Source organism: Notechis scutatus, chromosome 2 (assembly GCF_049901735.1).
Source record: "Notechis scutatus isolate UNSWTSFEM ecotype Mainland chromosome 2, rNotScu1.2, whole genome shotgun sequence".
Taxonomy (NCBI): domain Eukaryota; kingdom Metazoa; phylum Chordata; class Lepidosauria; order Squamata; family Elapidae; genus Notechis; species Notechis scutatus.
In genome coordinates this window covers 111,714,339-111,732,637 of record NC_142010.1, presented here as the reverse complement: position 1 = coordinate 111,732,637, position 18,299 = coordinate 111,714,339, and the positions used below count along the sequence as shown (strand labels likewise).

The 18,299-nt window shown below is 37.3% G+C and overlaps 1 protein-coding gene across 3 annotated transcripts in view; it reads left to right on the top strand.

The window, feature by feature from the left end:
- Positions 1–18,299, top strand: part of TMEM94 (transmembrane protein 94) — a 75,029-nt gene that overhangs the window by 8,655 nt on the left and 48,075 nt on the right. For 2 of the 3 annotated variants that reach the window (XM_026667431.2, XM_026667430.2), the window contains exon 1: positions 16,650–16,807. The exons of the other annotated variant lie outside the window; for it this stretch is intronic. In XM_026667431.2, the coding sequence (XP_026523216.1) occupies positions 16,754–16,807 (54 nt within the window). In that variant the 5' untranslated portion in view covers positions 16,650–16,753. Of the gene's footprint in view, positions 1–16,649; positions 16,808–18,299 lie in introns of those variants that run through there. 3 annotated transcript variants of the gene reach the window in all.

The following is an 18,299-nucleotide window of genomic DNA, read 5'->3' as shown; positions in this document are numbered from 1 at the left end:
ACTCCTCTAGAACAGTGGTCCCCAACCTTTTTTATGCCGCGGCCCGGTACCGGCATCAGCTGGGCGCCACGGCCCGGTACCGGCATCAGCTGGGCACCGCCATCTTGTTTTGATGAAAAAGTGCTTCCGGTGAGCTCACCGGAAGCACTTTTTCATCAAAACAAGATGGCGGCGGCCAGCAAACCAGCGGCCCGGTAGGATTTGTTCCACGGACCGGTACCGGTCCGCGGACCGGTGGTTGGGGACCCCTGCTCTAGAAGACAGGGAGAAGCGGCAGTTCAAAGGCTGCCCTGAAGATGGGAAGCTGCCGGGACTTAAGTTTTGTGCTGGAGAGTGGAAATGGTGAGCGGCATGTAACTGGATAAAAGACTTTAAATACTTAAAAAAAAAAAAAAAACCGAAAAGTGCAAAGAAAGTGTCCTCGTTTGGAAGAATGGAAGTGGCGAACGAGGAATACGAGGAAAATATAAGGTAAAGGAAATACCGGAAATAAAAGAATTATATGAAATCAGAGATCAAATTTGGATTAATATATAGAATTGGCTATTAATTAGGCATTGAATAAAATGCTGGACTTATTTGGAATGGATAAAATCTAATATTAATACTACAGAAAAGAGAATTAAAAATAAAAGAACTTTGAAAAGAAAGTGATATAGAGCACCACCTAATGGTTAAAGATTTTCCTCTTTTATGTTTTTATGGAAAATTACTGCTTGTATAAATATTTGAAAGAGAGAAGAAATGGAATAAAAGATTGTTAATACAACAAAAAACCCTTTAAAAAGAGGGGACTACAGTAAAATATAAAGGAATACAATATTTTGGGACTGCTGGAGGTTGAGTGTAACAAGAAAACAGAAGGAAGAGAAAGTGAGAGGAGACTTTTTGCAAGGACTATAATAGAAAAATTCGATCTTTAATAAAGAAATGGAAGAAATAAGTAAAGAATTTAAGTTGGAGCTGCAAACTGTGAAAGGTATCTTAAAAGAAAGAATGAAGTTGCTTATGATTAGTAAAGTAATGGTGTTGCAGCTTGCAGAAGGACAAAAAAAGCCCAGATAAAATGAATCGGAAGAGGGAAACAACATCCCAGATGAACATGGAGAACAAGGACTACTGCCAAAGGATATAAAAGGATTTAAAACAGAGACATTGACAACAGAGACAACAAATGAAAGAGATAAGGCTTCCAAGACTAAGAAGAAGAAGAAGGAATTATATAAGAAGAAAACCCCAAAAAGAGAACCGGAAAGGGTGGGGGAAAACATGGCTGACAGGCAGAGGGGAATAAAACTAATACCAGAAGGAAAAAGGAAGAAAGACCGGGGAAATTTAGAAAAGGGAAAGCTAGCTAAAATTAAAGGAAATAATAAAGCCAAAAAATTTAGAGATAAGGGTTAGGGATTTTATAAGGGGGATACCACATAAGAAATATATATTGGTATTTAGTCTAAAACTTGCTGGGAAGTATTTTAGGATCGTAATTATATATATATATATATATATATATATATATATATATATATATATATATATATATATATATATATATATATATAAATAATTGTATATACTGTATATACTGTATATACTGTATATACATTATATACATTATATATACATAATATATATATACACATTTTGTGGCCTGATCCACAAAAACACACTGAGACATAATGGAGACCTAGAAGATGAACAGTCCTATGGAACAGCTGTCCTGCCCTACATAAGAGGTACTATAGACAAAATCAGTAAGATACTACACAGGCATCACATCAAGACTGCCTTCAAAACAGACAGAAAAATAGCAGCCATCCTAAGAAACCCCAAAGATAAAATTGACCTGGAAAACCAAGGCATATATTAAGTCTCCTGTGCATCATGCCCTGCCACATACATTGGACAGACCAATAGAAGAATAAGTACCCACCTAGATGAACACAAAAATGCAGTAAAAAAGCTGGAAAACACTTCCTCACTAGTCCAACACATGAAAGCCACAGGTCATAGCATCAACTTCAATGGCACCAAAACCCTAGCCACTATAGAAAATCCCAGCCACAGAATTATCAGAGAAGCCATAGAGATTGAAAAAAGACCTGAAAGCATGAATAGAAGAGATGACTCCACCAGACTGTCAATTATCTGGAAGCCTGCACTCACAAACAAAAAAATCTCCACACCACAAGCCAGGCAAACACCTGGGCACTAACAGACCCCCCCCGATACCTCCAGCTCAAACATACCCCAACCAGGCACCCAGATGAAACCTAGCTTCCTAATAAATGATAGCTGTCTGTTTACTCAGAGCCAAGCCACACTAAAAGCCTCCAATACAGGAAACACAATGTTGCCAGCCAATCAAGACCAAAAAAAAGCTACAAAACAGACAGAAGATATTAGAAACACCAATCAAGCAGAACACAGCAAACTCCAAGACCAATAAACACAGATCCCCAACCAATCAGGATGAAGAAAAAAACATTCTGGCAGAGCAGTAGGCTAGCACCAAATTTAAAACAGAAACGGCTGTGAAAGCCTGACTCACAGACGAATACAATACAGAAGCCTGATGATGGCAGATGAGATTCTGCCGAAACATTGCTACAACTTTGAAAGCACAACTATAATGATGTGGGAAAATACCCGAACAAAGCTGAATACCATATAAATATACATACATACATACATACATACATACATACATACATACATGAATTATGCTGTTATGAACCCTTTGATTAAAAACGGGAATGGAAATGAATTAAAAATATGATTATTAATTATTATAAGTGAAGTTAAAATGAGATATATTAAGTTGTTTTAGTGATTTACTGTGGGGGGGATACTTTAAAATATATACATTTCAAAACATACAGTTGATTATTTAATGGATATTAGAAGTGTATCATGAGAGTATTTTATTATGATTGAAGTAGGGGAATGAAAAACGTGGATTCTAAATATATTGGCTTTATTTTATTTTTACTCTTTTTAGATTGTTTATTATATACTGGCTTAGAAAAAATTAAGGATGATAATGATATGTAATCTAAAATAAAATAGGTGGTAAGATGAAAATGGAAATAATAGGGGATAAAGAATTGAAAACTTATGTGTGGATGAAATGAGATTGATATGAATTAATGAATTGAAATATGAAATGCAATTTTTTTTAAAGATGAGTGAAATGGATAATGATATGTGATGATATTATATAAGAAAAATGGAAATGAAAGTATGACTATGTACAAGTGTTATAATCCGGAAACATGTTGCTCATATGAAGAGATATGTAAAAAAATAAAAGACTTTTTATTTAAAAAAAAAGGCATACAATTACCATTTACACACGGTTAAAACTCTTCTGCTTGTTTCATTGTAATGTTCAATTGAGTAAAGTAGCACATTGTAGAGGGCAGCAATTTTTGAATCAATGTACCTCAAATGGGCTGAGAAATGTGCCCCAAATCTAGAAAAAACAGTTCCCATCGGATTGAAATTTGGCAAAGTTGTAACTCTTTCAATGCTGCCACGCTGCTGCATTGCTGAGGCCAGCCATGGTCATGTAATCATCATTTCTAGAACTTTCTACCAGCCTCCTACAAAGAACGTCAATGGAGAAGCTGGCAGGAAATTGGAAATGGCTCCCACTACCGTTGTTTTAAGGAAATTTCTCTGAACCGATGACCCAATCCCTCATGGGTTGTCTAGTTAAGTAATAAAATGCTTCTGAGCTCATGATCTACCATAATTTATTTTATTGTGCAACCCCAAAGTCCACTTCTGTTTCCTCTTTTTAATTTCTGCATTTTTAATTTCTAGTTTAATGTGGGGAAAAACACCTTTTTGTTATTACTACTCTTAAAATATACAAAATAGAAATCTCTTGGCCAGTCTTGTGCATTTTTCCACAGACCTATCCTTATATTTTGATCTGTATTTGTCTACTTGTGGTTAATTGCATGTATTCTAAGTAGATTTCAGTGGGAAAAGAGTTTAGTAATTAAAGTATTTTTCATCATTTTAGTTTCCATTGAAGAGAATCTGGAAAATGAATGAAGTTCACTAAGGTGTTTGTCAGGCAGAATCATGTACAACCTAAAACAGTTATTTCTATACAGATAATCCTCATTTAGTGACTGAATCATTTAGTGACTGAGTAATCTGGATGACCATAAGATGGCAGCAAAGATATATGGAAAACTCTAACTTTTAATCTATATTTTTGCCTCCTGGAGCTAGTAGCCCTAATCAGAAATAAGCTTTTAAGGTCAGACAAAGAGAAGCTGGGGAGGTATATATCAGAATTAAGCTTAGTTGTAAATTCAGCTTCCCTAGCTTTTTAATCTGCATCATTCTCCAAATTAATTTGCTTAGAAAGAAGAACTATGAAACTGTTCTGACTTGAAATTGACATTCCTACATTCCCTGTATTAAACCAATCCTAGACTGGGATCTTATAAAAATGATTGTATGATTTACTGATATTGTGTTGTACACTTCCATTTCGAGGCTTGCTGTTGCAAGAGTCAGGCTAAAGGCACCTCTTGTGAAAGATAACATGAAGATATAGCAACTTCTTACTAATAGGATAAAGCAGATCTAATTTTTCATTGGACCGATCAGGAAAGTCTTCACTTGCCCCCATGTAGCCTTCTTTAATTCTCAGTTAAAGTGGAAATAGAACTGCTAAGATGTTTTAGCATCCTGCCGTTTTGTTGTTTGTTTCTTTATTTAACGAAAAGTTTGTCTGCAAACTTGTCAGGCAATGTGGGATATTGCTTCAGGACAATTGGGGAAAGAGAGACAAGAATAGAAATTACAGTCTTGTCACTAACACTTCCCTCAGCGTGAGTCACAAGCAATGTTGAGAGATCTCTGTTGGATCAAAAGAGGATGTAGTTCCAGCAGTGGCATATTCTTGTCTCCTTTCTTCAGCGAGTTGGTTAGGTAGGTTGAGGAGGGATATTAGAAGGAGGAAAGGAAAAATTGTGATGGGCAAAGGGAAGCGTGGCAATAAGACAGGTGGATTTTTACTGGTAGCCAATGCTTAGGAACCCCTTGAAGTTACGACAGCAAAAAGTACTTATGACCCAGTTCTGAAGTTCTAACAGTCATGGCCCCCCTCATAGCCCTGTGACCATATTTTGGGTCCTTGGCAACCACCCTGTATTTATGGCAATTTGCAGCATCCCATGGTTATATGAGTTACAAAGTTTTTGCCAAACTTTGTGTTTATGATTTTCAGCAAAAACACTCCAATAATGGACAGATTCTACTATTGTTGTAGGTCGAGGACCATGCTGGGGAAAAGAGATTTGCAGCCATTTTCTGCTTCCAGGCTCCAAATCTCAACTCAAGAGGCAGGTTAGATGGGTTGTTGAGATCCTGTGCTCAAGATGATGGGGAACGTGTGCCAATTCTGTTTGTAATAAATGCGTCCTTATCCATGACATGATCAGCCTTGATCTGATCGTAAGTGAGAGGCCACACCTGCATGAATTACCAGACCTGAGTGAGCGAGGGTGGGGGAATTCTCCTGTCTGAGATAGGCTCACTGGGGGTTTCAGGTATTGCATCGGTCTGATGAATGTAATGTTGAGAAAGGCCGGTACAGGTGATCTGCCGATACATTTTTGATTTGGCTGTATAAAAAACTAAGGCAATAGCTTTTACAGGTAGTCCTCAATTTACAACGGTTCGTTTAGTGACTGTTCAAAGTGAAAGAGGTCACTTATGACCTTTTAGCACAGTTACGACTTTTGCAGCATCCCCATGATCCCATGTGATCAAAATTCAGATGCTTGGCAACTGGTTCATATTTATGACCGTTGCTATGTCCCAAGATCATGTGATCGCCTTTTGTGACCTTCGGACAAGCAAAGTCAATGGGGAAGCCAGATTCACTTAACAGCTGTGTTACTGACTTATCAACTGTAGTGACTCACTTAACAACCGAGGTGAGAAAAGTTGTAAAATGGGACAAAACTCACTTAACAAATGCCTCACTGAACCACAGAAATTTTGGGTTCAATTGTGGTCGTAAGTCAAGGACTACCTGTATTCTAGTAACAAATTGGTTTGGTTATCACAAGGCCATTCATTCATCTCTCCCTGGGATGATTTGCCCTTCATATGAGCTCAGAATCTGTACCTGATGTGGCTCTCCATTTTATTATTAGATATATTCATAAGTCATAGTTGCATGATTTTTAATTTGAGGCCAGGAGAACTAGGGGAATTCCAGGAATGTATGCTTTCTTCCTGAATCATAGATGCATGTGCTATTGAATTATGCATATCTTTTGTTCTAACTGAGCAGCCCCAGGAGCCACATTCCAATGAAACTAACAAAGCTAACCAAAAAATGGTTCAGTGACCAACTTTAATACTGATCAGTAGGAGACACAATTACTGCTCCTTGAAATGTTTTTATGAGTTCAGTCATGTGATACATGTTTGTGTTTGTAAATTGACTGATACGGAAGGTGTTTTGTTTTTTTTTACATAATATGAGGTGAACTTGTTCAGGGACCCAACCACACAAGTGCTCACTCATTCAGGTTATTGATGGCAATTTTCATTAGTAGTTATACTTTGCCAACATAAATGGCATTTCTGAATGACAAATGTCTCTTGATAAACATTCCGAGCACAGACACTTTCAGGTTTTGCTAGGAATAAGATTCCCCCGGGGCATTAAAGGAGCTTCTTTGCTGCATAAATTATGGAAGTATTTTGTATAATTGCTTTGAGCATGTCTCAGTTTGGATTTTAAACTCATAGTTTAACATTACTTAATCATAATGTAATTAATAGCTATACATCTGCATAGGTATCAATCATGTTCATTTAATTATTTCAAAATCCTGGCTAATGAACACTGTATGACTGTGTTACCACTGACTAGTGAACCAGTTAGTAGAATGCTGTTTTCCTATTTCATCTTTGCCACCATGCTGTCATACTTCTGCTGCCTTAAAAACAGCCAAGCTGCTTGTTGTTTTTTCTACCCTTATTGTGTAATATGCCATCTGATCTTTCTCGTCTCTTTTTTCAAGCTGAAAAATATCATTTTTCTGTTTCCTTTCCTTTTTTAAAAAAATACAAATTTAAAAATACAATCGGGGGGGGGGGGGATCAGAAGAAAAGAAATAAGCACAGCAGCAAGAAGATAGAAAATAAATTTATGGTTTAAAACTGAATAAAAATTTTAAAGTAATATATTAGATCAGTGCTACTATAAAATGATCAAGACCATTATTAAAATCCATAATTAAAGGCAGTCAGTATAATGAGACTTAGAAGTCACAATAAATAGTTAAGAAGAGGTAAAATGTTCTGTATCTTTTTTGAGCAATGTTTTATTAAGTTTCAGCAAAGAGTAAAATTCAAAGAGCAAAAAAAAAGGTGTTGGGGAAAAAAGAAGCTAAAGAAAAATCAGGAGTATAAAGCAAAAGAAGAAAAAGAGAAAAAGGAAAAAGAAGAAATTCCAACTTTATTTGGTACAGATATAGATATAAAGTACATGAATCTCTTATTCAAAAGTCAATAATACATAGTATTTTTATAATTATAAACAGTTCTATGGTCAAATCTTTTAGTTTCTGGCAAGTTGATTTCCAAGCAAAAATAATGTTAGACAAAGTCTTTTCTTCAATCAACATAGTTAGTTTCATTATCTCAGCCAATTCCATTAGCTTCACCATTCATTCTTCCATTGTAGGAATTTGTAAATCTTTCCATCTTTGTGCATACGAAAGTCTTGCTGCTATTATTCTATAGAAAAACGAAGTGCCATGTTTTCTTTCAGTCTGTTTATCCATTAAATCTAAAAGGAAAAAAAAATTCTGTCCTTCCATCAAGTCATGCAGGACTAATAAATTAAAGCCTTATGTTAAGAGAAAGCCAAATTTTCAATTCTATAAAAGTCTATATCTGAAATTATAGCCTATGAATGGTTTCAAAGGTGAATTAAATTTTAAATCAGATTTATTTTTTAAATATGAAATTATTGATATTAATGTATATTCTCACAGTGTAGATTACATTTGTCTTAAGAGGAAATTCTATGTGAATGCCAATAAGACATATAAATATCATGGTAACTATTATCATACAGTATTCAGAGCTATCTCCAGATTTTGTACAAATGTTAAGTTTGCTGATTAACAAAAAAATAACTGACAAAAAGCAAATCTTTAAGATTTGTTTCCTTCCTTAATAATATTTCAGACATTGCCACCAAGTATAAGTTGACAAAAGATGAACCAAATGTGTAAAAAAATTAATTTTTGTTTTATTCTATAATAAATCATTTTTCAAATATTGCCACCAAATATTATGTTTTGTTGGAATCTGAAAGAGTGATCTAACTGGATTACTGTATTTCCAAATGTTTTCAGAAAATAAATTATATTTTTAGCGACTGCTTTACACAGTAACCAGTCATAGTTATGATGGTGATGAAAAACTAACTTTGCAACCAATCCTCATATTTATGACCTTTGTAGGTCTGTAAAGCAAAGGAAAGCTTGAAGTAAGATTATAAGCATAGTTGTAATTTCACTTAGCAACTCCTCTTTAATGACCAAATTGTTGGTCCCAGTTATGATTGCTAAATGAAGTCTACCTGAATCTGTTTCAGCACAGGAATAACATACAAGTGGTAAAATATCTTGATTCAGTTTCCTCTGTGATGAATCAAGATAAATATATGATTATATTCCTTTGATATTCCCATTGTTTCATATTGATTGCCCTATTTAGATTTTGCAAATATTTAATCAGTTTAACAAGTTTCTGAGACATATTTTAATTTGTAAATAAGATTGATTTTTTTTCTAATCCAATCAAACCTCTAAATCCTTGTTTTTATAATTTTGTTTGGACTATGCTACTCATTTGAAGATACTGAAACTAGTTAGGTGATGCTGATCATTTTCAAGGAAGAATCTTTAAAAAACTTTCATTTTTTGTTCTATTAAGGGTTAAGTTTTGCAAACTATATGAGTTACTGTCTCTCTGATTCATTTTTTTATGACAAATGTTTAATATTGAAGTGATCCCATACTTTTTTATAGTATTTATTGAATAATCTCTTCGAAGTTATGCATTTCTGTTGGTATTCAGCCAAAGATATTTATGCAAACCACCTGGATTCAGTAGACTTTAGTAAAACAGCCAAAGGTGGTATCTGCAGCTTAAAATTTCGTACTGCCAATCCCCCTTTTTCTTTGTGAAATATTATGCTTAATCCTTTAATTTTTTTGATCATATAAACATTTTGTTTTTCTCTCCAGCTCATTTAACATGGAAGTTAATGGAATAGTTAGAACTAAAAAAATTAACCCTTGATAAAGTATCGTTTTTCACTAAAATTTACCATAAGGTAAAAAAAAGTTTTGTTTCAGATGTATCTAGGCCGTACTACTTCAGATTATAACTGGAACACATTGGACTGAATGTTCTTTATCAGAATGGCTTTTTTATGGAGGATATTTTTTTTTCTCCTACATGTGAGCAATGGGCTCTTAACACTATCATTTTCAATCTTAGTGCTATTTTTTCCTTTAGAGAGAATATTCAATATTCAAACCCTCAATTATAAAACACCACAACTAAACTTTGTCCAAACATGATCTGAATTGCTTTTTAAGGATTGAGTACAAACAGTTTTGTCCTCAAACTTCCAAAAGATTGAGGGGAAGCAGTTCATTTGAGCAGTTGACTTTGAATTCAAAATGTAGAATAACCTCCAAATATGGCATGCAATATGTGTTTTCATGTGTATTTGAACATTTCAAATTTACTTTTTTAGAGGTATTGATGGGTTGATTGTGTAAAACAAAATGTGTAAGCAATATTGCTGAAGTTCATGAATTCTGCTCTGTGTGTAACTATTTTGTAGTAAAGTCCAAGAGTCTGAAACTTAGGAGTTTGATTTCTACCGTAGTTCCTGTCATTCATAGCCAATGAAGGATGAGATTCAGCATTTATTGTATGCTAAATTGCCTAAATTGGGCATCTCAGAACAAAAGAGCAAATACCCTAAATGATTGTCCAGGTACCTCTGAAATCCAGTTTAATAGACTCATTTTCTAGCTATTGTTTCCCCAAGCCCCCTTCTCTGGGATATGTTGAAATAATTTAATATTGGCAAAATGAATATCTTTCTTCCTGGGATATACACATGCAAAGCAATTTAGCAAATTCAGTTTCACTGTCTTAGTTCCAGTATTGCAGAGGTTTTGTTAGTTCACCCTGTTCCCACTGTGGCTTTGGATAATGACATTTTCCCAGAGATCAAATAATCCTATCAACAGGAAATACGAATGTCATTATGGCAGCTGCCAAGATAGTAGTACACTGACTGGATTCACATATTGTGTTTGTTTCCTTAGTAATGTTTTGTTGAAGAAACCACAATTAATTGGATGCACACAAGCCATTGATAAGCTGATAAGCTGCAGTATATTCATGCAAGGGGCTAAAGCACAAATAAAAACCGTAGCTTTATATAGCATGATGTTTAAACTCAGCCTAAATGTTGTATACATAATGAACTTTTGTTAAAATTTGCAGAGGCTGGTAAAATCAGCAGAGTAAATATTTGTTTTTGCTTAGGGATGGGTAAATTTAAATTTTTGTACCATTTGTGTGTTTTCAGTTTTCAATTTAAATATATTTAGTCTCTGTAGCATAGTTCATTATAATTCTCCATGTTCAGGCTTGGCAAATTATATATTGCAGGCCTATGTACAATATTTTATAACCCGTGGACTGTAAATAATGTCAATTTATACACAAATAATGTTATTGTGAGGTCTCTTTCCACAACCCCTTATTTCTCTCTTTTACAGTATTAATTTCTGCATCTTCTGTTCCCTGCCTGGCCAAATTGCACGTTTTTTCCTGTGGTTTAATTTAACTATTGCCTATCTGAATTAAGCTCTGTTAGTATATTTCCTTTACAGACAAAAGAAGTGAATGGTTTGCTATCCTCTTCCTTGGTTTTATTTTTCTGAATTGCTGTGCATCAGCCTAGCATCCTAGTAGGCAGAAGCTGTGATTTATAAAAGTAATAAGAAACTGTGCAAAATAGTTTTATTTATAATGATGTAACATTGTTTAACTATTATATAAGAGAACCATATCTTTGGATATTGACAACCTGTGAACTGTGGAGCAAATACAGTCTGATCCATTCCTTTTCCTGTACGTTGTAGATTCATAAATGTTGAAAAGGATTGTGATAACTCATGAATTCCTGAAATACTGTCATTGTGCCCCCCCCCCCCGCCTCTGTTTATCAATTTTGTTACTTCTACTAATGTTTTCACAAAGAGAATCCATGCTGTCCTATTCTGGAGGACATATTCTGGGCAATAATATAGTTTATATGGAAACAACCAAATTGCAACAATAAGGGGATTGGAGGTGAGGTGTCAACCACACCTTCAATTAAATGTGTTTTATTGCAAAAAATCCAGAGACTAAATTACTTTCTTCTCCTAGACCTAGAACATTCTTCCTGCTTTAGTAAAACTGAGTTCATACGTGGTTTAAACCACAGTAATCATACGATGAATGAGCTGATGTAGTCAGATTAAAAAAAATATATAGATAAAATAAAAATGTAAGAAACCATGTTATAGCCTATTGCTCAACCTCTCCTGCTACTTCTGTTGGGTTTTCTCAGATGCAGTTATGCCTCTCTTTTTTTATGTTCTGCAGTTTTTACTGTCTTTGAGGTTTTTTCTTCCTGGACTTTTGCTTTCAGTATGAGGAAACTTATGAATTGTGCCTTGCTGTTCTTTTCTGTATTGACTGCCAGTGCAACTGCAAACAGGATTTTTTTGATAACTATTTATCAACTATTTTGTCATGAACAAAGACACCCCAAGATCTGGTACCGTTTGTTAGAATTCCAACCTTTCTTACTGTGATGCTTAGTGTGAGAAGGATGTAGATGAAATGGCTTCAGGGGTTCACGTGTCTCATCCTTTTATTTCTTACTTTAATCAGTGGTCCGTATGCCACCCCAACCCCCCAGCCATGTCCCTCTGCCCATTGGGATAATTCCTATTTGATAAATACCAGTTTTTCTTCTTTCTGATTGACTCTCTTATCAAAAACAAGTACACATTGTGCTTTTTAAAGGTCCTCTTATTAGCACCTCAAATGCTTTTGTGTGTTGTCTTCCGTTAGAAAGAATCTGGGCTTTTTATCGAGGGAAAAGTCCTTTTCATATTATTATTTTAAAAGTTTTATTTAAAAAAAAAAAGCACACACACATACATACACATAGAACTCCCCCCCCCCATAAAAACAAAAAGAGATTACAAACTTTCCATATATTTCTCAAACTGCAGACAGAAATCAAATGAATCTAAATGAAAGAGTATATGCTCTCATTTATTTATTAAGGAAAAAGTTCAGCCAACGTAGACAGCAGGTCTGTTAAGGCGACTGCCAAAGCCTGGGAAGAAGACCTGGCTGCCCATCAAGCTTAAGGTGCTCCTATTCTGTTTAGCAGAAACAGCGTAAAAGCATCCCTTAATGCTATCACCCTCCAGGGTCGTGCCATGCAGTCAGTCAAAATTGTGATGAGAGAGCAGTTGCAGGATCATTTGCCAGGGAGCGTTTCTCTGGAGAGATCAGAACTCATTTAACTGCTGTGTTGGGGACTGAAAAGTTTCCCAGGCCAGATGGCTTCAAAACTCTTCTCCCCCACTCCCTCCCCCTTTCCCCTCCCCCTTCTTCTTCTGCAACCCCACCTGCCAATAGCTGTGCTTCAGCAGCCCAGGAACTTCCTAGGAATGGTGTTAAGGAAAAGCGGGGGTGGGGGGGTGGGGAGTGGTGTTGCTGGGAGGTTGTGGAGGGAGAGCTGTGCTGTGCAAAACATTGTGTTCCTTTGTGCAGCTCCAGAGTGTGTGTCGTCTAGGAAACACAATGCCCTGGAGAAAGATGCTGCCTCTCTTTCCTTCCCCTCCCCTTCCTTCCCCACTGGGCTCCTTTTGTAATCGGCACCACAAATGCTCTCTTGCTTTTCTTGAGCTTTACTCCTAGAGTTATATATGCTGGCATTTTGATCCCTCAAATAGTGATAAGTAAAATCTCCGAGTTGAGTACAAATCCCGGAGGCTACATGACCCTGTGGTAGGTTATATAGGCTCTTTGCCATCCAGAGTTTGCTTTAGCCAAAGAAGGGTCAGATGCAGAGCCAAGGCTCTCAGTGGCTATCTTTAACCAACACCACCTTCAGCATCTCAAGCAAAGCATATTTTGGGGAGGTTTTCATCCAATCTTAATGCTCCTATGATTTTGGGCTACTTAAGGTACAACCTCCAATGGCATCTAGGGGCCCAAAGTTTAAAAAAAAAAAAGCATGTTTTAATCAGTAGTTCCCTGGATTTGAGATGTGTGTCTTGCCCTTCAGCTTTAGGCCATTTCCACACTACTCATTTACAAATCTTTGCAGCATTACCCAGCCATCATAGTGACTAAAAGCCTGTCCTTGCTGTTATTTTAGCACAGGGGTGGTTGGAAGATTCTAGAAAGTCCTATGGTTTGCTAAGTGGTGAAGTTCACATCTTATTCTGTCCTCTATAGACAGCACACATCTCTTCTCCTTTTCATTAATAAGGAAAAATCCACTCTTCTAACAATAACCAGTTTGGTCTAGTGGTTAAGGTGCTGGCCTAGGATCAAAGAGACTGTCTTGCCTTAGGCAATAAAGCCAGCTGGGTGACTCTGGGTCAATCACTCTCTCTCAGCCTTACTCATCTCAGAGGTTGTTGTTGTCCTGAGAAAAATAGGAGGAGGAAGGTGTGTTGGACATGTTCACCACTTTGAGATATTTGTAAAAGTAATAAAGGAGTATAAATAAACAAAAACAAACAAAAATCTTCACCATATCAAATTATTCATAAAAATATTAAGAGTGTCATAAAAATAAATAAATGAAATATTTTAAAATACTTTTTTGGAGATAGATATTTGTTTTAGTCATAGTATTGTCCTCACCATATTCTTCCTTCTCATTCTTACTCATGGCCAGTGTTACCTGTCATTTCTGATACCCTGAAAATTTAATAAAGTTAACAATGATTATGAACCTTGTGCAGCTCAAAGCTCACAAATATTAATTAAACAGCATTTTCAGGGAGGGGTGAAGTAGGCAAAGGGAGCCTGTCAGGAGTCATTCCTTAGTACAGAGCAGGTCCATGGCATGACTCTTTCCATGTACAGGAGATTCTGGGCTCATGTTGGGCTTGACGTGGAGCAGATTGACTGTAATGCTGAGGCGGTGAGCTTGTGCAGGATTTATCTCAAATGTTATGGCATCTAAATTTATTACCATTTTGGGAGAACTTATTTTTCTGTGTCTTTCTACCATGATGAGTAGTATGTGCATTGACACGTTGAATTGAAAAGACCGGTCCCTTTATTGCTATACCTTTCAGCCTTGGCGATATCATAACGGTAGTAGGATGATTCTGGAAGTTTCCCTGATTCTAGAGGCTACCTGGTCAGGGAAGACAGCTATTCATGTTGTATTCCACTCCTCCCATTATACTGTATTTATTTGGCAGCCTTGCAATATAAATAAGCTAGGGATAGGGACTGCCTGCAATCTTCCCATTAGCCTCATGGCTGAATTTGATTCGGATTTCTCGATTTCTGGTCCATTTATTATGCCACACTGGCTCTTCTCTACTCTACAAGAACCACTGCATGTTATAAGGAGGTTAGATATTTTTGGTCTTCTCTTCTGCATAACCACTGTGATACTTTACAGCCTAAAAAAATGACACGGCTGCTTTAGGAATCACGTTAAAGACTTATGCAAAGCCTTAGAAAATATGTGCATGCTTTAGTAGAGAGGTGCATTGCTTCTTTCATATCGTTTTCCAATGTGCATAGCCTTATAAAGTACACACAGTGCTTTGATTCATTAAGGAATTTAGCCTACTGTCCAAAGGCCCTCAGGAATGTCAACCTAGCATCAATTTGTAACAGCCATGATTCCAGTAGAAGAGAATATTTGTGGGTTAAACTGTGGTACTCTCTGAGCTTGGTCATTTTCTTTCAGATGTTTCATTTCAAGGTAACATTTGAGCAAACCTCACTCCGTTTTAGCACTGATGATGTTACCTAGTTTGGCAATGAAATGCTGGAAGAAAAAGCCTCCAAGCTCAGAGAGCACCAAGGACACACCAGACATTATTCCCCCCCAATATTGAGTCCACTTTGATTACTGTGACTCTCGGCAGCACATAGTGCGTCATTTTGTGTGAAACTTTGGGGCAAGACAATTATCTATCCAGCGCTAGAAAAGAAGGTTTGGGAGTAGAAGGAAGAGGAGCTGATTGAAAGAGTTTCTGGTCCTCAACTCATCAGACTGGTGGAAGAGATAACAGAAAGGCTACCAGAAAGACCCTGGGGATAGAAAGACCCCTTGGCGTTCAGCATTCAAAAGTATTGTTAATTTCACCCAGCAAGAATTTTATATCCCAAAACCACTGCAAAGATCACCTGCTGCTTTTTCTTTCAACTGGGCAAGAAGGTTAGAGACCATTAGGATGCTAAATTATGCATGCTAGAGAGAGCCTTATAATTGGATAAGGAAAAACCATCCAGAGATTACTGAAAAAGCAGGTGATCTTCATTCAGCCATAACCAACTCTATACTCAAATCGCTGAAGCTGATCGGCCATTCACACAATTTTTGAGTAGGGCTAAAATGTTAACTTTTAGCATCGTCAGCCCCTAAGAGGATTTGTGAGGCACTGTCCCTTGAACAGGATGTAGCTTAAGTTGGCCTGACTCTTGTCAGTTACATAATTCTTCTTTTTTGCTACTTGAGTATAATATTATGACAGTTATATATGTTAGCTCTGCGTCCTTCTCTTGTCCCCTGTATTGTTGTCTTGGTGAGCGGCAAGCCACAGAACTATTGGGTTGTTATTAATAACCTATACTGCATTTTCTTCTTGTGTCTCGTCTTGAGATATTATGAATATTTGATGCTTGGTGGTGGAGAAGAGCTGTTCCCCATCCGGAATACTGCTGGGAAGTCCTGCTGAGAGCAAAAGGAGGCTCAGTGGACAGCACTAAATACTCACAGAGCACAGCAAATTGAGGATCCGCTAAGACTTTTCCTATTGCATTGAAATAATGATGGGCATGGGAAATACATGTCATTTGATATCCCTTTCTTTGTGAGTGCATGTTTTCAATGTGTACGAACATTCACAATCCTTCTCAGCTCCCAAGGTTGATCTTCCTCCTTTTGTGACCAGCTCTCCTATCGCTGCTGCTGTGATCAGAACTGAGCCTTCCATCAGCTCAACGACATGTATATGACCTGGTTCTCAGCCTAATATCACATCTCTATGTAGGTAGTTCATGGGGATTATTTGGTTGGATATGCATCCTTCTGCCCACCCCCCCCACCCTCACCCCAAGGGAAAAGAACTTCTCCATCTTTCTCTTCTCATTCCTCCCCTTCTTCTTCTTCTTCTTCTTCTTCTGTCTCCAGCATACAGCAACGTGACTGGCAACAGGCTGAATTAATCAGTGGCTTGGTGCTTCACTCTGCTGTTCCTCTCTCTCTTTCTCTGCAGCGCTCTGCTCTGCGCACTCTCCCTCTCTCTCCCTCTTGCTCTCTGCTTCTCTGTGGGTAGCAGCATTGGAAGTTGCTCTTCAAGGTTTCCAGTGGTGTGCAGCAGTCTTAGCCCAGATGCTTTTCAAACAGCCAGATCTGTGGATGTCTCAGCAAGCCAAAAGTGGCAAAGTAAGTTTACCTTTTTTTTGGGGGGGGGGGGAAATCCTCTCCCCCCCCCCATCTAACATTTTCATTCAAGATGGCTCCCTCCCCCACCCCAAAAATTCCTGGATCGCTTCCTGAGTTACTAATATGTTTCCAGGGATTATCTGTGTCTTGTATGTGTGTATGAGGGAGATAAAGAGGGAGGGGGAGAGAACATGTGAGGGAGCACTTTGCCCTGGTGAACTGTAACTGACATCTGATTAGGGATAGGATTGCTTTCTTGTCAATGGTGTTTTGTTATGTGAAAGATATCAGCATTGAATACAACAGACGAACCTGTCACGTTTTGTGTTGAAAGGAAACCCTCTTCCTATTCAGTGATTATGATTTGCCTGTTTCTTCTGATGGTCGTGCACTGCAGCTGAATATTATTTTGCCCTGGAATGCATGGATTTGGGTTAAGGCTGTGTTTTAAAGTAGCAAGCATGGTTTGTACTAAATTTCTGGGATTGGAAGGTCTGCCAGCTCTATTCAGGGGAAGCAAATATGGCAATGATCCATCCTTGCAGATTAATAAATCTAGGATTACATTCAGCAGTGGTAGAAGTGTGTGTAATTCTCAACAGTACCCTTGTCATGCTTCAGAGTTAGGGAGGTATAAGAGAAGAATATTTCTGCTGTAATGTTAGATTATGCAATGTGTCTTAAATATAACACATAAACACCTATCCCCATGGCATGTGTTAGCTATGTTGTGATCTGGCCCTAGGGTGATACATCAGGGGAAAGAGGACCAGAGGGATAGGGCAGAGAGGCTGCATAGCACATGGTTGCCCAAAGGAAGGTTTCTTCTCTCAGTAGTCTTAGAAGAAGGGGAATTTGCCAAGCAGAAAAAGGCTTAGGTGAGCTTATCCTGGCTATTGGCATCCAGCGTTTAGTTTCTGTACAATCTTGAAAATGTGGTTGTCCAGAAAAAAAGCAATCTATCTGTAGCAGGAGTCATGATCAACGGAGACAATTTAAATCAGCCCTCTGTAGGAATTGTAGGTCTACTGTATTCTACTGTATTGCTAAGTAAAAATGACCAAATTTTAAAAGGACTGACATTCCAATGCCATGGCTCTTAATGTAAAATGACATGGCTCTTAATGTAAAAGGGAATTTTATGCAGTGACCTGGAAGCCAGAAGATCCTCTTTACCAGAAACAAGCATGTCATCTCATTTTGTTTTTGCAGCTTCTTCTTGAAACTTGGTTGCTTGAGCACAGCTCCTCTGTAAGCCATATAATACACTCTCTTAAGGACAGAATTAAATTGGGTTCTGCTGTGGATTTCCCTGAGCTGTGGGTTTGATTTGGTTGAGACCGAGTAACCAGCCAGACTCACCCATCGACCTCAAAATCATCTGATGTGACTTGGGGAGATCCAGATCAACATTTTAATCAGTGGGCCACACAATATATAGTTATTGTCTAAACAAGGGGTTCTCAGCCTTCTTTTGCTCAAGGTAGCCTTC